The sequence below is a fragment of the Sciurus vulgaris genome, assembly GCF_902686455.1.
Source record: "Sciurus vulgaris genome assembly, chromosome: 5".
NCBI lineage: Eukaryota > Metazoa > Chordata > Mammalia > Rodentia > Sciuridae > Sciurus > Sciurus vulgaris.
The window spans coordinates 161,513,286-161,538,731 of record NC_136465.1 but is presented as its reverse complement, the minus strand read 5'-3'; the positions used below and the strand labels follow the sequence as shown (position 1 = coordinate 161,538,731).

General features: G+C 39.7%; 1 protein-coding gene across 1 annotated transcript; it reads right to left on the bottom strand.

Moving 5' to 3' along the window:
* SPIC (Spi-C transcription factor) lies at positions 1–25,102 on the bottom strand (the record flags this gene model as incomplete). Its single annotated transcript, XM_079139921.1, has 5 exons — positions 1–581; positions 11,907–12,015; positions 14,590–14,702; positions 16,116–16,209; positions 24,962–25,102. The coding sequence occupies 5 exons, from the start codon at positions 25,100–25,102 to the stop codon at positions 154–156; spliced, it is 885 nt and encodes a 294-aa protein (XP_078996047.1). The 3' UTR covers positions 1–153.
* Between the last annotated feature and the right edge of the window lie 344 nt (positions 25,103–25,446).

Genomic DNA, 25,446 nt, shown 5'->3' with positions numbered 1-25,446 from the left:
CATGTAAAGTACAGAAACAATTGGTTTTTTCCAATATTTTCCATCCATGGATGTGGAACCTGTGGAGATGGAAGACCAACTGCTTTAAGAGAAAAATCCTGAGGCTTTGTAGGGTTGCCTGAAGCCAGGCAGTGGGGAAATGAGAGAGTATATTTAGTAATCAGGGTAACTTAGCTCACGGTAATTGGCATATGCATAGTTGAAATTGGCATTCCAGTTATTTAAACTGAGATATTCTGGATCAGGTTGAACAGACTGTGAGTAGAAGATCTCTTTACCCAAGAAATGAGGTGGAGAGAGTCTTTGGAGAATGGCCTCGCTGAACTGGTAGGTGAGCTTCCTCCGGATTTTGATGATTTCCCCAGTTCTTCCGTAATTCCTCAGGGCTCTGGCCATTTTCTGATAAGTCATAGTCTTCCGATTGCCTTTTCTTTTCCCCCAAAGTTCAGCAAGTTTTTCTTTGTTTTTTGATACAAACTGAAATATGCCTTTGCTTTTATCTACCCACTGAATACAAGATGCCATCTCGGGACTGCACAGGGACTCGTGGAGGTATTCAAACAGCCTGAGCTTCTTCCTGCCTGCAACGGAGACAAAGAGCATCAGACTCCACCATAGCTGTTCCCAGAGAATCTCCTCAGAAGGATTCATGGAGTAGATGTAGAATTAAAAGCCAAACTGGGATTGGTTTTCCTCCTCCTCCCTCTTAGAAATGCATTTATGGTATCATTTTATAGGACTTAAAGGTCAAAGATCTATTTGGCCTGTTGAAGTTGCAACTGGACCTTCTCTTGCTGTGGAAATTGTCAAAAGATCTGTACCACCTTTTGCTGGAATAGGTAATCCTGGAGCCTCTTTATTTGGGGCTCCATTTGTTATGTGATCTTTCTTCACAGTTAAATCCTGACCCCTTGTTTTATGTCATGTTAAACTTTCTAGAGAACAACAAAACTGGGCAAAATGGAGAGCAAAGTTCAGTGTCTTTAAAGAGATGCTTCAAAAGCCTTTGCTGGGAAACATGACATTTTAAAGGATCTTTATTCAAATGAGGTAAAGGATGTGACTGTACTTTATAACATGAAAACAGGATGCAAATAGTAGTATTAGGGGAATTAGTCATAACAACTTAGGTAAAGATGCTGACTCTGGATTTAGTTGCACAATGACTTTAAAAATCTAAAATAGAGCCTGGTGAGGTGCTGCAGCCTGCAATCCCTCAGCAGCTCCAGAGGCTGAGGCAGGAGGATGGAAAGTTAAAGGCCAGCCTCAGCAACTTAGCGAGACACTAAGCAACTTAGTGAGACCCTGTCTCAAAATAAATAATAAAAAGGGCTGGGAATGTGGCTCCGTGGTAGAGAACCCCTGGGTTCAATCCCCAGTACAAAAACAAAACCAAAATATGTAATAGAAAAAAACGGGAGTAGAAATGCCAAAAAAATATTTTTATGCTATTATTCAAGAACAATGACAAAAGATATTGTGATTTCTCTGTTGCCATGAAAGCTAATGGTACTACCAGAGTTTATCACCTTTCATGAAGGCAGTCATTTATATTTCAAAACAACTTGACAGGAAAATTTGAGAGAATTTCTTTTTTGTGTGTTTCAGCTGATAAAGAGTTCTTTGACCTAACAGAGAACTCAGGAAAGCAAAGGTGATAGCTTGTTTTGTGACTTCTGAATTAGCCTGTAACTATCAGCCTCCATCAGATCCATCAGTAGTTGAAAAAACAAAAAAAAAAACCCATGAACAAATTCCATTTTCCCCTTGAGGACGTAAAACAGTTGATTCCCAACTCCTTTAATCAGTCTCTGGGGAGTAAGATTCTTGCATCAGTCATCACTCATCCAAAAGCCACGAACCTTTCACAGAGATTATCATTTGCATTATATTATTTTGAATTGGAGAATTGAGAAATGCAAGGGACTTACCAAAAACACATCATGAATTAAAATGACAGTACTAAGTAAGACGCTTCTGTCTCTTCTCCAGCTGTCTTGTTGGTCTTTGTTGAGATCGTTATCTTCTAAAATTAGTTCTCAACTTTTGAAAAATGTAAAAAAATTTATTCTTTGAAAATAGGAGGCTGGAGTCACTAGAATTATAGGCAGACACCTATAATTCTAGTGACTCCAGAAGCTGAGGCAGGAGGATCACAAGCTCAAAGCCAGACTCAGCAATTTAGTGAGGCTCTAAGCAACTTTGTGAGACCCTGTCTCAAAATAAAAAATAAAAAGGACTGGGGGTGTGGTTCAATGGTGAAATGCCCCTGGGTTCAATCCCCAGGACACACATTTTTTTTTTTTTCCAAATAAAAAGGATCAAAAGTGTGAACTGAAACTAAAAATTCTAGCATATTCTAGACACTTCTAGAAAATGTTTTTCTTATTTTTTTTGCATATATAAAGATACACATCACTTAAAAATTAAAAAGGGGATCATATTCTTGCACTGTTTTTCAGGAAATAATGTATATTTTTTTTTCTTTCTTCTTTTGTGTGTGTGTAGAGGTACTGGGGATTGAAACTGGGGTGCTTTACCACTGACACTGAGCTACATCGCCAGCACTTTGTTTTTCGTTTTGAGATAGGGTCTTGCTAAGTTGCTGAGACTGACCTCAAACTTAACGATCCTCATGCCTTAGTCCCAGAGTGCTGAAATGATGTGCACCACCACATGCTGCTAGAAATTAATATGTCTTAAAAACTCGTAGAACAATATAGAGATTAGCTAGCTATAGGTAGGTTAAATACCAAATGGGTGACCATGGTGAATTGCTTCTGGATATAGCTGAGAAGAAGAGAATGAATACTTACTCTTTACATTCTTGGGAATTGCTCGAATTACAAAAATTTAATAGCCATTATTACTTTTGAATTATGGAATTAAGATAACTAAAATGTATTTTAGAGTATTTTTCTGTGTCAATACATAAGGAATGCCTTCAAGCCTTTTAATAATTATATATGTTCTTTTATGGGTGTACTAATTTTCCTTCTAAGAATAAACACCCAAAATACTTTATAATCTCATTGCATTTCAAATGTATGCCTATTTCAAGTGAAAAACTAAGGATCTAAAAACAGAAAATGGTAGGTGATGTGTCCTCTACAGACACAGTTCCACAACACAGGAGATACTGGTTTCACGCTCTAGAGTTTGTTTTTGTTTGATTTTATATATTATTCCTTACTGAGTTAGAGTATTATTGGGTATTTAGAATTTTATGATTCTAGGGTATAGTATATTGTGTAATTTTAAAAATATGTATTCATGTAAGCCAAACATGGTGGCACATGCCTGTAGTCCCAGCACTCGGGAGGCTGAGGCAGGAGGATCATGCACTCAAAGCCAGCCTCAGCAAGTTAGTGAGGCCCTAAGTAACTTAGTGATGGGGATGTGGCTCAGTGGTTAAGTACCCATGGGTTATATCCCTGATACAAACAACAACAACAAACCCAGGCAATTTAGCAGGACCCTGTCTCAAAATCAAATTTAAAATGGATGTAGGCCAGTATTAGAGCACTTGCCTAGCATGTGTGAGGCCCTGAGTTCAATCCCTTGTATGTTCATTTAAAATAATGTATCATGTTGGACAGGTGTGATGTTGCATGCCTGAAATCTTAGCCACTCAGGAGGCTGAGGCAGGAGGATCACAAGTTTCAGGCCAGCTTCAGCAACTTAGTGAGGCCCCAAGCAAGTTAGTGAGACCCTGTCTCCAAATAAAAAATAAAAAGGGCTGGGGATGTGGTTCAGTAGTAAATGCCCCTGGGTTCAATCCTGTTATAAATAAGTAAATTAATTAATTAAATAATGTATAATTTTTAAAATTGCATGAGCACAGTGGCTCACACCTATAATCCCAGTGACTCAGGAGGCTGAGACAGGAGGATCACAAGTTCAAAGCCAGCCTCGATAACTTAGGAGGCACTCAGCAAATAGCAAGACCCTATCTCAAGATAAAAAATAAAAAGGGGTGTGGATATAGTTCAGTAGTAAAGTGTCCTTGGGTTCAATGACTGGTATCCCCACCAAAAAAAAAAAGGTTTGGTTGAACTGGAATATATCTTATGCATCTCAGTATCTTATACTTCAATAGAGGTGAGCTCCCAATTTGTTAAAGATTACAAACAACCTTGTAATGAACATCCTAACACACACATACACCCTTATGTGGAAATTCTCCACACTGCTGGCTCTGAGCACAATGTTTTATACAGGTTTTCTCATTTAATCTTACATCATCAGTACAGTTATCATTTATTTTTTGAATAAGGAAACTGTGGTAAAGTGATTAAATTATTTGTTCAGGCTAACACAATTAATATACACCTACACTCAACCACTGAGTTATATAGTGCCAAACTGTCAAAAGGCATGAATGTTTAAAATTTTCATAAGTACTGACAAATTTCCTTCCCAAGCTTTGTACCCATTTACACTCTCCAGTACAGCATAAGAAGGGGCATGGTCCCTACTTAGCCAGCAGAGGCTGCTGCCCTGCTGTGACATTTTGCCAAATGATGATATAAGACCATCATCTTAATTCTACAAATCATGATTTAAAAATTATGAAATATTAAATTAATGGAGGCTGGGTTTGTGGCTCAGAAGTAGAGCACTTGCCTAGCATGTGTGAGGCACTGGGTTCGATTCTCAGCATCACATATAAATAAATGAATAAAGGTCTAGGGGGGATCCAAGATGGCGGACTAGAGGGAGGCTGTGTTCCTTGTCACTCCGTAACTCTGGTTTCAAGCAGAGGATATCTGTTTCTCGGCGAGGCAGTTTTCGTTGCTTATCGATTCCCTGGTGTTTACCCCATTTGTCTGCTGTGATGACCTGCAGTCTGCCAGCATATCAACGCCTTTTTTGAGTGCAGATTGCTCACTGTCAGGCATCTATCATCTGCCATTTGCCTGCCTCTCGCCTGTCCATCGCCTGCCTTATACCTATCCATCACCCAACGCACGAGGTTCACCTCCCGATCGTCTGACAACACTCAGCAAACTGATCGCCGACTGCCAGTGGAGCACCAGCTGGCTGCTGTTGCCTGGAAATTCACTGTTACAGTACCTGCAGGTTTGATTACACGTGGCTGCTGCCATTTTGAGACAACAGCCAGGCCCCACAGGACCCCTGGCCGGGCTGACTGAGCCCCGTCTCCAGGATCCCTCAGCCCAACTGATCACTCCCTGCCTCTGGGGCCCTCACATCAACTGACCACTCCCTGCCGCCAGGACCCCCAGACCAACTGACTGTGCCCTATCACTGGGACCCCAGACTGACTGATTGCACCTGGCCTCCAGGATCCCACAACCACACCAAACACAGGACCTCCAGGACCCCTGCCTGACCAACTGCATCCCACCTCCAGGACCTCCAGCTGACCACATCCACCCCTGAGCTGCAGCTCCCCATTTGCCAACACATTTCGAAGCCAGAGCGGCCATCTTGGGTAATCCTGGATGCCGTAGCTCCGATCTTTGGGTGGGGCAAAACCCATCCTGAGATGCCTGCTGGAGGCTTGAAGCTCATTGTCAGGTACCTCTCATGCATCAGGCTACTGAACACTGGGAGGTTTCATTACTCTATGACTGTTATACTGTAGATTTTCTTTTTCCTCCTTATTGAAAAAACTTAAGTTTTTATTTCTTTACTTTTCTTGCTCTCTTTTCCTTTTGTTTACCTGTTCCCTCAGAGTCTCTTTCTCCCTTTTTTTGCATGCTAACATCCAATTTCTTTTGATTACACTCTCACCCTGTTATCTAGAACTTGTGTATAATCTTTTCTTATCCCATTAACAGCCACATTCTACATCCCTCTGCATCCTCTTTGTCCTCCATTAGAAACTGCAGACCTTATTGCAAATCTGTTTGTTTTATTGAAGAAAATATTTTAACTCATTCTCTTTATTTTGACAATTTTGTCATTGTCCTCATAGGGGCTATTTGGTCAAGGACTGTGTAGTGTGTGATTTGGGCACTGCTAATATTGATATCCCCTTAAAGAAAGGGTTTTGGAAACCTATAGGGCCACTATAAGCCTATAGGGGGAAATCTGCAATACCCCAGATCTACACTGCTAGAGGGGAAGATACAGGAACAACATGAAAACACAAGGGAAGAAAATGATCCAAACAAATCTAGATTCTATATTAATAGAATCCAGTGACAGTATGTTAGAAAAATGTCAGAAAAGGACTTCAGATTATACATGATTAAGATGATTCGCGAAGCAAAGGATTAGATAAGAGAGCAAATGCAAGCAATAAATGATAATACCAATAAGCTGAAAGAGCACCTGCAGGAAGCAAAAGATCATTTCAACAAAGAGATAGAGATTCTCAAAAAACAAACAAACAAACAAACACACAGAAATCCTTGAAATGAAGGAAACAATAAACCAAATAAAAAACTCAATGGAAAGCATCACCAAAAGACTAGACCACTTGGAAGACAGAACCTCAGAAAATGAAGACAAAATATTTAATCTTGAAAATAAAGTTGCCAAACAGAGAAGATGGTAGGAGATCATGAACAGAATTTCCAAGAACTATGGGACATCATGAAAAGACCAAATTTAAGAATTATTGGGATTGAGGAAGGCACAGAGATACAAACCAAAGGAATGAACAACCTATTCAATGAAATAATATCAGAAAATTTCCCAAATCTGAAGAATGAAATGGAAAATCAAATACAAGAGACTTACAGAACAACAAATGCACAAAATCAAAACAGATCCACACCAAGGCACATTATAATGAAAATGCCTAACATTCAAAATAAAGATAGAATTTTGAAGGCCACAAGAGAAAAGCATCAGATTACATATAGGGGGAAACCAATACGAATAGCAGCAGACTTCTCAATCCAGACTCTAAAATCTAGAAGGGCCTGGAACAATATATTTCAAGCTCTGAAAGAACATGGTTGCCAACCAAGAATCCTATACCCAGCAAAACTAACCTTCAAATTTGAAGATGAAATAAAATCCTTCCATGATAAACAAAAGTTAAAAGAATTTACAAATAGAAAGCCTGCACTACAGAATGTTCTCAACAAAATATTCCTTGAGGAGAAAATGAAAAACAATAATGTAGGTCAGCAAAGGGAGGAACTACCTTAGAGAAAAACCACTCAAAGGAGAAACCAAGCCAAGTTAAAAACCAAAAATAAGCCAAATGACTGGGAATACAAATCATATCTCAATAATAACCCTGAACATTAATGGCCTAAACTCATCAATCAAAAGACATAGACTGGCAGAATGGATTCAAAAGAAAGACCCAACAATATACTGCCTGCAAGAGACTCATCTCATAGAAAAAGACATCCACAGACTAAAGGATGGGAAAAAACCTACCACGCACCTGGGCTCAGTAAAATAACGGACTTCAAGCCAAAGTTAGTCAGAAGGGATAAAGAAGGACATTTCATACTGCTTAAGGGAACCATAAATCAGGAAGACATAACGATAGTGAATATTTATGCCCCAAACAATGATGCATCCCTGTACATCAAATAAATCCTTCTCAATTTCAGGAATCACATAGACCACAACACAATAATTCTGGGTGACTTTAACACACTGCTGTCACCACTAGATAGATCTTCCAAACAAAATCCAACCAAAGAAACCATAGAACCGAATAACACAATCAATAACCTAGACTTAACAGACATATATAGAATATCCATCCATCAATGAGTGAATTCACTTTCTTCTTAGCAGCACATGGAACCTTCTCAAAAACAGACCATATGTTATGCCACAAAGCAGCCCTTAGGAAATGCAAAAAAATAGAGATACTGCCTTGTGTTCTATCAGATCATAATGGACTGAGAGTAGAAATCAATGACAAAATAAAAAACAGAAATTATTCCAACACCTGGAGACTAAATAATACGCTATTGAATGAAACATGGATAACAGAAAACATCAGGGAGGAGATAAAAAAATTCTTAGAGATCAATGGGAATGATGATACAACATATCAAAATCTCTGGGACACTATGAAAGCGGTACTAAGAGGAAAATTCATTGCATGGAGTGCATTCCAGAAAAGAATGAAAAGTCAACAACTAAATGACGTAACATTACAGCTCAAAGCCCTAGAAAAAGAACAACAGAATAACAGCAAAAGTAGTAGAAGACAGGAAATAATTAAAATCAGAGCTGAAATCAATGAAATTGAAACAAAAGAAACAATTCAAAAAATTGACAAAACAAAAAGTTGGTTCTTTGAGAAAGTAAACAAAATAGACAAGCCCTTAGCCACACTAACAAAGAGAAGGAGCGAAAAGACTCAAATTACTAAAATACATAATGCAAAAGGAAATATCACGACAGACACCATTGAGATACAGAACATAATTAGAAGCTACTTTGAAAATCTGTATTCCAACAAAATAGAATCTACTGAAGACATTGACAAATTTCTAGAGACATATGAGCCTCCCAAACTGAACCAGGAGGACATATACAATTAAAACAGATCAATATCAAGCAATGAAATAGAAGAAGCCATTAAAAATCTACCATCCAAGAAAAGCCCAGGACCAGATTCTCAGCCGAGTTCTACAAGACCTTCAAAGAAGATCTCATTCCAATACTTCTCAAAGTATTCCAGGAAATAGAAAAGGAGGGCACCCTACCGAACTCATTCTATGAAGCTAATATCACTCTCATACCAAAACCAGGAAAAGACACATCAAGAAAAGAAAATTTTAGACCAATATCCTTGATAAATATAGATGCAAACATCCTTAACAACATATTGGCAAACCATATCCAAAAGCATATTAAGAAAATCGTGCACCATGATCAAGTGGGGTTCTTCCCTGGAATGCAAGAATGGTTTAACATCCGTAAATCAATAAACGTAATCCATCATGTCAATAGACTTAAGGATAAGAATCATATGGTTATTTCAATTGACTCAGAAAAAGCGTTCGACAAAATTCAACACCTTTCATACTCAAAACACTAGGAAAAATAGGGATAGTAGAAACATACCTGAACATTGTAAAGGCTATTTATGCTAAGCCCATGGCCAACATCATTCTTAATGGAGAAAAACTGAAACCATTCCCTTTAAAAACGGGAACAAGACTGGGATGTCCTCTTTCACCACTTCTATTCAACATTGTTCTCGAAACTCTAGCCAGAGCAATTAGGCAGACTAAAGAAATTAAAGGGATACGAATAGGAAAAGAGGAACTTAAGCTGTCACTATTTGCGGATGACATGATTCTATATTTAGAGAATCCAAAAACCTCCTCCAGAAAACTTCTAGACCTCATCAATGAATTCAGCAAAATAGCAGGCTATAAAATCACACATAAATCTAAAGCATTTTTATATGCAAGCGATGAAACAGCTGAAAGGGAAATGAGAAAAACAACTCCATTTGCAATAGCCTCAAAAAAAAAAAAAATACTTGGGAATCAATCTAACCAAAGAGGTAAAAGATCTCTACAATGAAAACTAGAAAACACTGAAGAAAGAAATTGAGGAAGACCTTAGAATATGGAAAGATCTCCCATGTTCTTGGATAGGCAGAATTAATATTGTCAAAATGGCCATACTACCAAAAGTGCTATATAGATTCAATACAATTCCAATTAAAATCCCAAAGACATACCTTACAGAAATAGAGCATGCAATCATGAAATTCATCTGGAAGAATAAGAAACCCAGAATAGCTAAAACAATCCTTAGCAGGAAGATGAAGCAGGGAGTGTTGCAATACCAGAACTTCAACTATACTGTTACTATAGTAACAAAAACGGCATGGTATTGGCACCAAAATAGACAGGTAGATCAATGGTACAGAATAGAGGACACGGACGCAAACACAAATGAATACAATTTTCTCATACTAGACAAAGGGGCCAAAAATATGCAATGGAGAAAAGATAGCCTCTTCAACAAATGGTGCTGGGAAAACTGGAAATCCATATGCAACAGAATGAAACTAAACCCCTATCTCTCACCCTGCACAAAAATCAACTCACAATGGATCAAGGACCTCGAAATCAGACAAGAGACCTTGCATCTTATAGAAGAAAGAGTGGTCCAAATCTTCAACATGTTGGCTTAGGATCAGACTTCCTTAACAGGACTCCCATAGCACAAGAAATAAAAGCAAGAATCAACAACTGGGATAGATTCAAACTAAATAGCTTTCTCTCAACAAAGGAAACTATCAGCAATGCGAAGAGAGAACCTACAGAGTGGGAGAAAATCTTTGCCACTCATACTTCAGATAGAGCACTAATCTCCAGAATCTATAAAGAACTCAAAAAACTCTACACCAAGAATATAAATAACCCAATCAACAAATGAGCTAAGGATATGAACAGACGCTTCACAGAAGAACATATACAAGCAATCAACAGATATATGAAAAAATGTTCACCATCTTTAGTAATAAGAGAAATGCAAATCAAAACTACCCTAAGATTCCATCTCACCCCAATTAAAATGGCGATTATGAAGAATACAAGCAACAATAGGTGTTGGAGAGAATGTGGAGAAAAAGGTACACTCATACATTGCTGGTGGGGCTGCAAATTAGTGCAGCCACTCTGGAAAGCAGTGTGGAGATTCCTTAGAAAATTTGGAATGGAACCACCATTTGACCCAGTATCCCACTCCTCGGCCTATACCCAAAGGACTTAAACTCAGCATACTACAGAGATACAGCCACAACAATGTTCATAACTACTCAATTCACAGTAGCCAGATTGCAGAACCAACCTAGATGCCCTCAATTGATGAATGGATAAAGAAACTGTGGTATATATATACCATGGAATATTACTCAGCCATAAAGAATAATAAAATTATGGCATTTGCAGGCAAATGGATGCAGTTGGAGAATATCATGCTAAGTGAGATAAGCCAATCTCAAAAAGCCAAAGGACAAAGGACTGATGAGGGGATGATGACACATATAGGGGGTTGGAAGGGGGCAAGAATGGAGGAAGGAGGGACTCTACAGAGGGATAAGAGGGGTGGGAGGGGTTGGGGGGAGAAAAAAATAACAGAATGAATCAAAAACTATTACCCTAGGTAAATGTATAATTACACAAATGGTATGCCTCTACTTCATGTACAGAGAAACAATATATATCCCATTTGTTTACAATAAAAATGAATTTAAAAAAATCCCTAGTACCCCCCCCCCCCAAAATAAAATAAAATAAAGGTCTATCAACATTTAAATTTTTTTCCAGGAAATCTAGGTGAGAAATAGATTTCTTTTTCTTTTTTTTTTTTTTTTTTTTTTTTTTTTTTTTTTTGGGCAGTGGTGGGGATTGAACCCAGGGCCTTGTACTGGCAAGTCAAGCACTCTACCAACTGAGCTATATCCCCAGCCCAGCCACATCTTTTCCCTTTTTTTTTTTTTGCGGTGCTGGGGATTGAACCCAGGGCCTTGTGCATGCAAGGCAAGCTCTCTATTGACTGAGCTATCTCCCCAGCCCTCCCCAGTATTTTTATTTAAAAATTTTGAGATATAGTCTCATTAAGTTGTCCAGACTGGCCTCAAATCTGTGATCTTTCTGCCTCAGCCTCCTGAGCAGCTGGGATTATAGGAGTATACCACCACATCTGGTTTAGCGTTCTCCTATCAATCAGAGTTAAATTATCACTATTGTAATAAGAGAATTTTTATTTTTTACTACATGGAGTCTCCTTATGTTGTCCAGGCTGGTCTCAAACTTCTGAACTCAATCAATCCTCCACTTCAGCTTCCCAAGTACAGAGACTACAGACTGGGCATAAGAGAATATTTTGCAAATACAATTTTAAATTCAGATATAAAAATGTATTTAAATCTGTCATGACAACAACCTGATTACCATACCTATGTAAGGAACGCTATATCAACTTACCTTTTCCTCCCTTCTGCTGGAAGACAGCAGGTTCTATGAACTGATTTTCAGTTATGTTCTGCAGAGGTTGATGAATATTTCCTTCAAAATAGAAGTCTGCAGCACTGTTCTATGTAAATAATACAACAGAATGTTAAGTGGGAACTTCTCCTGTGGCCCCCAATTGGTGACTAAAGTCAAAAGTAAGGAGCAAAAGTCATGCTAAGAATCTCTCAAATTCTAAGAGGTGCTACCCTCAGCTGCAGCCAGATAGCGCCCATGAAAGAATCACATCAAACTAACGTAAAGAGAGGATCAAGGGATGGAGGTTAGTCTTTGGCTTTATGAGGAGAGGTTCATGTCCTTTCTCCCTGTGAGAAAGAGAAGGGATTGTTTCACTCCTTCCCTTTCAGAATGCCCAATGAGAATGAAAGATCAAAAATAATAAGTTTGAGGTGTCAGAAAGATGGTCTCTTTTTTTTTTTTCTTTTGGTACTGGGGACTGAACCCAGAGATAATTCACCACTGAGCCACATCTCCAACCCTTTAAATATTTTGAGACAAGTTCTTCCTAAATTGCTGAGGCTGGCCTCGACTTGTAATCCTCTTGTCTTGGCCTCTGGAGTTGCTGAGATTATAGGCATGTGTCTTTAAATCCTATGTTGGCTGCCAATCTGGGCAAGAGGAGATAAGAGGATAAAGATGGCGGCCAAGGGAGGGTGGATTCAAGAGAAGGGACAGGAGGAAGCAGCCCGAGCTCCTGCCCTTCCATATGGCAAGGATATGTGAATCTAATGAAACACAGTGGAAAGGGTTGGGCTTGACCCATCTTACCATACCCCACACAGGAGGCTGCCCAGCAGGCAAGGCGTCCCCAGCCACAAGTGGCTATGCAGCCCATGCTAGGGGTTTGGAGTTGAACTAGAAGTAGGAAGGCTATGTTTAGCAAATAAAAATATTAGGCATTCTGCATTGTAGTTGGCAACCCTAAGTGGAAGTAGAAAAGATTAAAGTAGCAAAGGTTAAGTGTCTTTTGGAAAGGTCCTACAGAGCAATTTATAGGGACAGAAAAGGGACATTGGACATAGTGTAGTTGAAGGTAATGATTGAAGCAAAAAAAAAAAAAAAAAGAAGAAGAAGATTTCACCTTTAGACCCCATCTTTATTAAGACTGCTTGTTCAAACAGCTGCATGAAAGAAACTATGGAAAAGAACACATAAATGGCAGGGCATGCTGCACACACCTGTGATCCTGGTCACTCGCGTCTGAGGCAAGAGAATTGCAAGTACAAGGCCAGTCTGGACAATTTAGGAAGACCATGTCTCAAAATTAAAATTTTTTAAAGAAGGACTAGGGATGTAGCTCAGTGGTAGAGCATCTTGGATTCAATCCCCAATGTCACAAAAAGAACAAAAAAAGAAAAAGAAAAAAAAAACACATGAATGGAAAGATGGTGGGGACATCTCCCTTTTCAGGTATGCTACTAAAATAGAATTGAATTGGTCCAATACGTGTAGCCAGCTCAGGAAAGAAAGCAGAGTAAGAGCAAGAGCATACAAGACTATAAGGAAAGCCAGAAGGGGTACTTGGAGCCCTATGCAGTGGTGCACATCTATAATCCTAGAGGCTAAAGAGGCTAAGGCAGGATCACAGGTTCAAGACCAGCTTCATCAACTTAATGAGGCCCTAAACAATTTAGGAAGACCCTACCTCAAAATAAAAAATAAGGAGACCAGGCATCATGGCTCATGCCTGTAATCCCAGTAGCTGGGGAGACTGAAGGAGGACGACTGAGAGTTCAAAATCAGCCTCAGCAATTTAGTGAGGCCCTAAGCAACTCAGTGAGACCCTATCTCTAAATGAAATATTTTAAATGCAATTCCCAGCATCCACACACAAAAAAAGGGGGAAGTTTGGGTCTTGGTCCTGTCTTTCAGAGGAATCATATGTTTCTGCAGTTCTCCAGATGGACGAAGGAGAATCAGCGATATGAGAACTCTAAAAACACCTCCTCTTTACAGAAGTCATTCAGACCAACGTGAGGCAGAGTATAGAACAATGGCAAAGGGTAGTTTCCTTCTCAACAGCACTGGGGCTGATCCTCCACGTTGACTGTCAAGTTCAGGTCACAACTGATGGCCCTTAGTATTTTCTTCTTCGTTATGGTGTGGATATGTGTCTCCCAAAAGGTCTTGTGTGAGACAATGCAAGATGGTTTAGAGGTGAAATGATTGGGTTATGACAGCCGAGACTAATCAGTGCGTTAATCTCCTGATGAGGATTAACTGGGTGGTAACTACCAGCTGCTGACTGCGGCTAGGGGAGGTGATCATTGGGGGCGTGGCTTTGGTTTGTATAGGGTGAACTGGGCTTAACCTCCCTCTTCTTTTTTTCTCTCCGCTTCCTGGTAATGTCCCGAGGGGCTTTCCTCCACCACACTCTGCAGCCATGATGTTCTGCTTCACCTAGAGCCATGAGGGATGGAACCAGTCTTCTATGAACTGAGACCTCTGAGTCCAGGAGCCCCCAAATAAACTTTTCCTCCTCTAATTGTTCTTGTCAGTGTTTTTATCACAAGAACAAAAATGCTAAAACAGTAGTCAATGCTGTCTCTAAACTGGTGCTCAGCTAGCATGTGCCAAGTGTAGACTGACACAGATAGGAAATTTGCCTGTAACTGAGGTGTGTTCTCTTGATACTCACTATCATGGTTCTCCAATTATAGACAGGTTCCTCTGTAGGAAACACTCCATAGCAGCTGGAATTTCCTCTGATGTGAGGACAATGGTTAATGAAAGCCAGGTAATTTTTGTAATCTAATTTAAAAACAGAAAGGAAAGTCAAAATTTATATATATATTTATTTGTATTTATAGATGTGATGTGTGTGTGTATGGACAAGCAGCCAAAGCATACACATGTGCTTATATATTCAATTTCTACCTCTGGTTTTTTTACCACTTTGTACTTTCCCTATGGTGTTAATTCCATTATGCAAGAAGTGTACTTTTTAACAACCCATTCCTCTTTCTAGAGCAATGTTCCATGCAGCCTGAGACACCATAATTTCTTTCATCTTGGAACTCTCTGCAATACCCTATACAAATTCAATAGGCAACCTTTTGCATCTTATCTACACTAGATAGTCTATAGGGGGGAAATACATGGTCCAAATAGACCATCTCTATTTGAATGGGTGAAAGGTGGGTAAGAAATTAAAACAATTAGAAAGTCTTCTGAGTAATTAAAATATCGATTAGATTAATAAGTCCCAATTAGGCATTCTTTTTTCCTAACTTATTTTTGCAGTACTGGTGGTCAAATCCAGGGCCTTGCATGTATCAGGCAAGTGTTCTACCACTGAGCTGCATCCTAAGTTTCTTTAAATTTTTAAAATTTTGAGCCTGGTACAGTGGTGCATACCTGTAATCTCAGTGACTAGGAAGGCCGAGGCAGGGCTACAGATGTAGCTCTGTGGTACCATGCTCCTATCAGGCCTCCTCAGTAAATGGAATTACAAATGTGCACCAGACATTCTTAACAATAGGTCGTTTTATGTATTTGTATTCTTATGTGGAATGCCATTCTCTATATCTCTGCATTTTTGTATGTGAGACTTGAAATTTATTTAGATTACATAACCCTGGATATGCTTTGCATTCATTAAAAATTAATCCTAGCCAGACAAGGTGGAACACGCCTGTAATCCCAGTGGCTTGAGAGGCTGCGGCAGGAGGATTGAGAGTTCAAAACCAGCCTCAGCAAAGGCGAGGCACTAAACAACTCAATGAGACCGTGTCTCTAAATAAAATACAAAATAGGGCTGGGGTTGTGGCTCAATGGTTGAGTGACCCTGAGTTCAATCCCTGGTCCCCATTCCCCTCCAAAAATTAATCCTAGATGCTTTAGATGAAAATTGTCTTCCCAGGTTGTGGGCCCAGTTCAATAGTAGAACACTCTCCTAGTATGTGTGAGGCCCTGGGTTTGACCCCCAGCAGTGCAAAATCATCATTATTGTTGTCATCATCATCTCTATTCTGGGCTGTTGATTTTGTTTTTGTTTGTGATGCTGTGGCTCATATCCAGGGCTTTGAACATGATAGATAAGTGCTCTGCCACTGAGCTACCTCCCAACCCCAGCCTCTGATCATTACTCTTATTCTTACATGTGTATGAAACCAATCGACCATGTGACACACCAGCAGAAAAGAGTAAGTAACTTATCTTTACCTGGGGCGTACTGAAGATCTCCGGATGAATGCTGCCTTAGTACTTCAATAGCATCTTCAAAGGCTTGACCCAGCTTGTCTTGCTCAACAGAAGTCTGTTGGAACAATGGCAGAAGGTTGGAGTTGTGAAATCATGCATGAAGTTAACTTTCCTGATATAAAATGGTATTTTCAATCTCAACATTACTGCTATGTTGACTGTCTTTGTTGTGGGGGGGTCTAACTTGTGCAGAGAATGTGTAGAAGCACGCACCCCCAGCTCTGCCCCTGGATGTCAGTAGCCCTCCCATATAGTTGTGACATTCAAAACTATCTCTGTTAAGTGCAGTGGTAGAGACCTGCGACCTCAGCAACTCGGGGCAGGAGGGTGGCAGGTTTGAGGCCAGCCTCAGCAGTTGCTCAGCAAGATCCTAAGCAACTTAGTGAGACCCTATCTCAAAAAATAAAAAGGACTGGGGAGGTAGATCAGTGGTAGAATACCCCTGGGGTCAATCCTCAATAACCAAACAAAAACCCTGTCTCATATCACCAAATGTGCCCTTGAGGACAAAGTCAATCCCAGGTGAGAGCCGCTTCTCTATAGTATATTATTTAAAGAAGAGTATTAATCCTAAAGTATAGCATTTAGCAATCTTATAAAATTTTAGCACGGAATTAGAATTTGGGAAGCTGATTTAGGAAAAGAGGTCAACAAAACAAAATTTAAAAAGAAAAGCAGGAAAGAAGGAAGGAAGGAAAAAAGTGGTCAAGAAAACCATGTTAATGGATCATGATTTGAAAATGAATGTTAATTTCTTAAGTATGTCCAAGATCTGAAATTGCTTTGCAAACTATTCATTATTTAACAAATTTAATTTGATCGAAATATTTTGTTTTTAAAATGGAGAGTAAAGATTTAAAATGTCAACTTACCATGCTTCCTTAATAAGTGATGATTCTGAAAAAGTTAAATATTTAAAAAATTAAACATTTCTAATTTGGTTCTGAATTAAAAGATCTTGTTTAAGAATACTTTCCAAAAATGTCATATAACCAAATACCATCTGAATTCTCTTTGAGAATTTCCTACAAATAGTTCTTTTTTACTTTTCTATCATTACAACTTTTTAAATGTGAAAATAGCTGAATAAGAGTTAATTGCCAACACTGTTTCACTGATAAAAGAATGTAGAAATAACCAGGGATATGTTTTAGGTATTTCAAGTACTTCAAAATCCTCTTAAACATTTGAGTATTTGAAAATTTTCAAAATTAAAATCCTGTTTATCTTAGCACAGCCCTCTTTTATAACAGGGGACTTTTAAAAAACCTTTTCGCCTTCTGAGAGTCTGACAAAAGTCATCTCTTTTTCCCATGACAAATGGATTTACATTACAAATAGAATTTACCCAATGAAGCCAATTCATGGATCTCTTGAATCCTAGGTTATTTTACAATATCTATTGTTTTATCCCTTTAAATGATTTAGATTTTGCTTTAAGTTAACAATTATCACACACACCAATGCTTAAAATGCTTTTTAACTGGACTTTCTGTAGAATGGCACAACAAACCAACCTACCCAAGAACGTGTAGTTTGGTGGGCCCAGCACAGCCTATAACTTCAGTCAACAAATCCAGCAACTGTTCATGCAAGTTCCTAGCATTTTTCCTGCAAACACAATAAGCTTATTCTTTAGTATTTAATACTAATACAACAAGACACTGTAATTTAGGGGATGCCAATATTACACATATCCATAACATGTCAATACAATGTATCAAACAATAAAATTCTATTCAAGAGACTGGTAGAGTGCTTAGCTAACATGTGTGAGGTCCTAGGTTCCATTTCCAGCACGGTTAAAATAAAATAAAATTCAATTTTTAAAATCACTGTGTCAAGTCAATTAAAAGAAGATATAAACAGAAAAATCCATAAATCACTGCTTGAGCTATGGTCTTTAGTGAATATTACCAATAATGGATAATTTTTAAAAGCTGTATCAGTTACTCTCAGTTAGTTATGCCCTGACTCCTGAGCACTGAAGTACTGAATGTTGTATTTTGAATTAAATACTTAAATAAACTTGCTGCCTTTCACTAAAATACTCCAGAAGACTATCACGACTCTTAAAAGTAGCAAACCCAAAGGAAAGGAAAAAACCTTGAAAACATTATTGATCACTTCAATGACTTAATTTATCTTGCAACTTAACAGGCAGATGATAAGACAATAGGCTAAGAAACACTTATTCAGCCAAAGGAGAAAAATGGACAGTTGTTACAGGTATTTTGAAAAACACAAGCTGAATACTTACCAGGAAGACACTTAACCCTTTATGAAGACATGCCATTAATATCACAATTGTCAAGATATAACTACCAAGAACACACTGGCAGAGTTGCATTAAATAGCTGTTTTTAAGGAAGTGCTACAAAAGGGGATTTTTTTTAAAAGACACAGTGCCTTCAAAATTTCTATTTCATGCTATGTCCAGTAGACAGACACCAGGGGCTGTTATTTTGAAGAGGCACATAACAGTTTGCATCTTCTGGGCCAAAAGCAAAAGAATCAACCATGAGCAAGTTCACCACAACCCCATGCAACTTCTATGACCTGTTTAGTCCCACCAGAAACCTCTGACCTACACATCTCTTATTTATTCTTCTTATTCACCTTTTAAAATTTCTTTCTTTTTTTGTACCAAGGTAAACCCATGGGCACTTAACCACTGAGCCACATCTCCAACCCTTTTTATTTTTTATTTTGAGATAGGATCTTGCTAAATTGCTTAGGGCTTCACTAAACTGCTGAGGCTGGCCTCCCAACTTGTAATTCTGCCTCCGTCTCTCAAGTCGCTGGGATTACAGACATGCACCACCTGGCCTGGCTAAATTTATCCTACTTCTCTTCCATTTCTGGGCTCTGTACTGTCTTTCCTTCCTGAACTGTGAAAGCCTGCACTCTGGCCTCTCCCAGTCAATCTGCTTTCTTCTAAGCCATGTTACTCACAGCGCCATCCACTGATAGCCTCTTACTTAGGAACCTCAAGAGCTTAGAGCTATTCCTAACCCTGGCATCCAAGGCTCTTCATGGCTCTCCTTAGCCTTAAGGATGTTCATTTAAGAGGGAGAATTGGAGCTAGGCACAGAGACAAGCATCTGTAATCCCAGCTCTCCCGGAGGCTGAGACAGGAGAACCGCGAGTTCAGATTAGGAAAATCAGGGAGACCCTGTCTCAAAATTAAACAATAAAAAGGGATGGGGGGTCTAGCTCAGTGGTAGAACCCTGCTGGGTTCAGTCCCTAGTCCTGCGGGTCGGGGAAGATGGAATCCAGGTCAGTGGATTCCCTCCACCCCTGGATTCAGAAAAGCCTCAGAAACGGTTAGGAGGAGCACATGGGTGACATCTGGTGGGACATTCCTTGGAGTTGCTCTCTTTGCAGTGTAGGTTCAACGATCCTAGTCTGAAGTTGTATTTGGAATGGCTTCTGGTGGTTCTGATGGAAAATTAAAGGGTGTTCCCTCCACTTCATCCCCAGTCCCCCACTGCCCATTTTACGTTACCTGTGCTTGAGAGTCCAACGTAGCATCCAGCTGTGCAAGGTGTAAGTTGCCTTCCTTTCTTCTAAAACATGCATGCATCCTCCTCACCTAGACGCCAGTTGGTCATTTTAATAGCGTCAACATTTGGCCGGGGGGGAAACCGCCTAAGAGTTTTTGGTAAACCTTGTGGGTGGGGACAATGAGATGGGTGTGTGATTTCAAAGCTGCCAGTGATTTTGTGTTTTGCTTTGTTTCAACTACAGCTCAACTTTGATATGGGACGATTGTTCTAGGTTCATTACTTTTCTGAGTCAATTTGTTATGCAAATGCCAACACAAAGCCCCTCTTCTGAGATGCAAATGTTATCACAACAAATATAAAACTCTAATGGCTGATCTTGTTTTGTTTTCAATCTATTCCAGCCCCAGTGTCTACACCCTTTTTTAAGACACCTTATTTCATTTGGTTCATTCATTCAATAAGTATAGATTTCCAAGCTCTCTATTCTGCCAGGCATTGTCCTGTGTCCAAGGAGCCATAACCCTGAACAAGTTCTAGTGATAAGAAATTACTTTTAAAAAATAAACCCACTAGCCACATGCACGGTAGCACGTACTTGTAATCCAAGTCATACACGCCTATAATCCAGTAGTACACACCTGTAACCCAGCAACTCTGGAGGCTGAGGCAGCAGAATCAGAAGTTTGAGTCCAGTGGAGGCAATTTAGACAGACCTTCAGCTAAATTTTAGTGAGATTCTGTCTCAAAATAAGAATTGCTGGATGCAATGGTGCACATCTGTAATCCTAGTGACTCCAGAGGCTGAGATAGGAGGATCTCAAATTCAAAGCCAGCCTCAGCAATTTAGTGGGGCCTTGAGCAACTTAGTGAGAACCTGTCTCCAAATAAAATACAAAAAAGGCCTGAGCGCCCCTGGGTTCAATCCCTGGTACCAAAATAAATAAATAAATAGGACTGAGGATATAACTCAGTGGTAAAGCAACCCTATCATCAGTACAAAAATAAATAAATAAATAAGTAAATAAATCACAGTAGGGAAATGTTTGATAATTACGAATGTTGAAAAAACATAAAACAGAAAAAGATGATAGAGTGTATGGTCCTGATGAATGACCAGGAACAATCTCTGAGGGGGAATTTATGTGAGCTGAAATTCAAGGATAAAAGGAATGAATGAACAAAAAAACTGAGATGCATAAAAATCTGGGACCACCTCTGGGCAGAAGAAACAGCAAAAAGGAAGAACCTGAGATGAAGATGTGTCTGGTTTATTAATAGCACAGGCAGAAAGCAAGCCAGGGGGCCAAGAGGCAAAAATACAGAAGGAGACAAGAGCTAGATTAAGGTATATATGAAGATGAACACCATTTTTAAAAAAATCACTTATGGTAGTGGTTACCTGCATAGCCCCATTTCACAGATGAGGAATCTAAACTAAGGCTTAAAGACTCTCATGATTCTTCCTAAGGTCCAGCTGCTAGTGAGAGGTCGACTGGGTGGGTTCCAGATCTGGGTCCCTCCAACTTCCTGTGCACACTTGAAGCCCTGGAGTCCTGCGGCTGCAGCCTGGGTTGCCTCGGTGCCGTCTCTCTGGCACTTCACATGCTACAGGCGTGGCAAGTATTTGAAATGAATGGAAACTTGCATTTCCCCAAGTGGCGTCTCCAGCGTTTTATTCTGCAAGAAGTTTAATAAGTAGACCCTAAGAAAGTGCTGAGCGCAAGCCAGGGTAACTGCCTAGAACTTCTTTAGTGAGACGGATGAGGATGTTGGATGCGTTTGGAAGCAACCCTGTATTACAAATGAGACAGAGAAATGCAGCTCTTGGGTGGTTTTTTTGCGGGGATGGGTACCAGGGATTGAACTAGGAGACACTCAATCACTGAGCCACATCCCCAGCCCTATTTGGTATTTTATTTAGAGACAGGGTCTCACTGAGTGGCTTAGCGCCTCACTTTTGCTGAGGCTGGCTTTGAACTCTTGATCCTCCTGCCTCAACCTCTGGAGCTGCTGGGATTGTAGGCATGCACCACCGCACCCGGCCTCTTGGGTGTTCTGTAGGGCTAAAGTATGGGGATTTTTTTTTTTTTTTTCTTCAATGTGAAAAGATGACACAATATTCCTCCCAGCATTTTAGAGGTCAAGGAGCTAGAAGTTTTTTTCCTGGGAAAATAGCCTCAGCATGCTCTCCACCCCCAAAACCGCCCCCACCCCCACCCCCACCCCACCCCCACCCCTGTATGCTAGGCAAGTGCACTATCACTGTGCTATGCCCAAACCTTCTTTATTTTTTAAACTTTTTGAAGCTGGGTGTGGTGGCGCACGCCTGTAATCCCAGCAGTTTGGGAGGCTGAGACAGGAGGATTGCAAGTTCAAAGCCAGCCTCAGCAATTTAGTGAGGCCCTAAGCAATTTTGTGAGACCCTGTCTCTAAGTAAAATATAAAAAGGGCTGGGGATTTGGTCAGTGGTTAAGCACCCTTTGGGTTCAATTCCCTGTACCTAAATAAATAAATAAACTTTTTGAGACAGGGTCTTACTAAATTGCCCAGTGTATCCTCAAACTAGGAATGCTCCTGCCCCAGACTTCCAGGAAGCTGGATTACTGAGATTACAGGTAAGAGCCACCATGCCTATTTCGGTACATTATTTCAAGTGAACTGTGTCTGTAAGGACCACCAACTCAATTTAGGAGCCCTTTGCAATATTGCGTTATTTTATTTATAAGGACTGACTGTCTCTGAGATATTAGTACCAACACACACACACACACACACACACACACACACACACACACACACACACAGAGCACATCATTTTGGGAGGCAGTGGCAGTAGCGTCTGGACCCCAATATGCCCTCAAATCCAGAAATGAGCTGAATAAAAGGATAAGAACTCTGTAGAAATGATCCCTGATTGACAGATTCTTGTTTGCAGAAGTTCATTGTCCTCGGTGGCAGCTGAAATTATTTTAGTAAATCTTAAGCAACAGATGTGCGGGTGTCCAAATCATATGGTGCCAAACTTCAGGTGGAAGATTGCATTTGCTGAGAATAGGGAACTGCAGAACCCAGGAAAAGGGAGACTAAGTTCAAGCTCTTGTTATTCTTTGCAATTTCTATTTAAGTATCTCAGTTGTATAGGGGATTAAAGAACTGGGTCTGAATCTTGGCAAGATATCTGGAAACCTCAGAAGCAAATAATGATGATTGCAGACTTGGAAGAAGGTGCTAGAAAATGCCTCATGTTAGAGTAGGAGAATGCAGAAAACCATAGAATATGAGATAGCCAAACTTCACCCTCATTTTAATAATTACTTATAGTAGATTATACTTTGAAATTTATTGACACTTTTTTGTGGTCCAACATGGGCTCTATCTTGAATGAATGTTCTATTTGCACTAGAAAGCATGTGTATTTTGCAGCTGTTTTGTGTATTTTCTGATAACTGTCAATTAGATCCATTTGGTTGGTAATATTCAAAACCTCCATGTCTTTATTGATTTGTTTTGTTTTGTTTGCTCCTAGAGATTAAACCCAGGAGTGCTCTATCACAGAGCTATATCCGCAATTCTTTTTTATTTTTTATTTTGAGACAGGGTCTTGCTAAGTTGCTGAGGCTGACCTGGAACTTGTGATACTCCTGTCTCAGCCTCCTGAGTTACTGGGATTACAGGTGTGCACTACCACACCAGGCTCCTTACCAATTTGGCGGTGTATGTATGCAAGTTCTGTCAATTCCTGAAAAGTTAAACTCTAACTATAATAGTGGAATTTTTCTATTTTTCTCTTTAGTTCTGTCCATTTTTTCTTTCATGGATTAGATGCATACTCACTTAGAATTATTAGCTTTTATTAATGAATTGAGACATTTGTTGTAAAAATTCTCTTTCCAATAAGCCTCCTTGTCTTGAAACTTTCTTATCATTGGTGTTTGCATGATATATATTATTATCTTAATGGTACTGGGGATTGAATCTAGGGTGTCATGCATACTAGACTAGTGCTCTACCATTGAGGTACATCCCTACCTCTTTTTTGAGGGAATATGGGGGTTGAACCCAGGGATGCTCTACTACTGAGCTGCATCCCCAGAACTTTATTATTTTTTATTTTGAGACATAATCTTGTTAAGCTGCCCAAGCTGGCATCAAACTTGTCATTCTTCTGCCTCAGCCTTCCCAGTTGCTGGGATTGCAGGCATGTGCTACAAAGCTCAGTTGCATTATATATATTTTTACTATTGTTCTGTACAACTTGTCTGTGTCTACACACACACACACACACACACACACACACACACACACACACATTTTCTTTTTGGGTGCCAGGGATTGAACCATACACATGGTAGACAATGTGCTACCACTGAGCTAACCCCCTGTCCCCACACTGCATCCTTAATTTATCCCAGTCTACTTGAGAAATATTATACCACTTCTTGTATAAAACAAGAACTTCCTTGCAGGATAATTTCATAAATGACCCCTCATCTTTGTGTTACTCTCACCATATATTTACTTCTACATATGTTATCAGTTTTTTAAATTCACAATTATACTGTGAGGTGGTATTATCATCCCTGAGTTCAAATGGTGGTTACATACCTCCTGTGTAAACTTGAATAATTAATAAGTAATCTGTTTCCTCCTCTGTAAAATGTGGATAAAGATTTTACTTACTCACAGGGTTACTATGAAACTTCTCTGAGTAAACCCATGTAATATCTTTAGGACAGTCCTGGAATTTAACAAATGCTTGACAAAGGTTAAGTCTTATACTTACTCCCATTTCACAGATGGGAAAACAGAGGCTCTGGGAAATTAAGTAACAGTACTCAAGGTCACACATATAGTAAGTGGTAGAGGTGAAGGTTTTCAAACCAGTTCTACCTAACTAATCAAGGGCTTTGAGCCATTTAACCTGACTTTGCCTCCTTATCTACGGACTGAGAAGGAAAACAAGAATCTGATAACAATGGCCTTCCCAGGCCTGGTGGTGTACTCCAGCATCTCAGAAGGTTGAGACAGAAAGATCGCAAGTTCAAAGCCATCCTCAGCAACTTAGTGAGGCCCTAAGCAACTTAGGGAGAGCCTGTTGCAAAATACAAAATTAAAAGGGGATGGGGATGTGGCTTATTGGTAAAGTACCCCTGGGTTTGCTCCTCAGTATCATAATGAAGTTTCATAGTAACCCTGTGGGTAAGTGATAATAATGGCCTTGTGTCTTTGTGACAGGGTCTTAAGAGACAATGCACGTGAAGAACAGTGAGCATGCACCATGAGAACTTCTCTCACACCCTGGGGCCTGAACACAGGCTGTGGGCAGCAGAGCCAGGACTGAAACCACCACCCAGCTCCACAGAGAAATGTGACACATTAAACTGATCATCACGGTCCCCATGGAGGTGGTGATTAGTCATTCCTGCGTTCTGAACCATGGCTGATTGTGTGCACGTGGGCTCTCTTGTCCTGAAACAGACTCTGCCGACCTACTGGGGGAACTGATTGCACTCCAGGCGTGGAGAGATGAGCTAACCCACAGCCACATTCTCTGTACATCTTTACCCTAATCTGAAGGACAAGTATGTTTCTCCACTTCAGTCCTTGTGGCTTCAGAAGTTTCTGAACCTAAACCATTTATCAGCCTGGGAAGGGGAAGAGGAAAATGACTATTCTCTCCTTCTCTTAATGGGTTCATAATTTCTATTTTCACTTTCTAGTTTACTAAGAAGATAGTCCTACAATTGGTTAGAAATTTTTTTCCCAGCAATGTGTGAGTGGA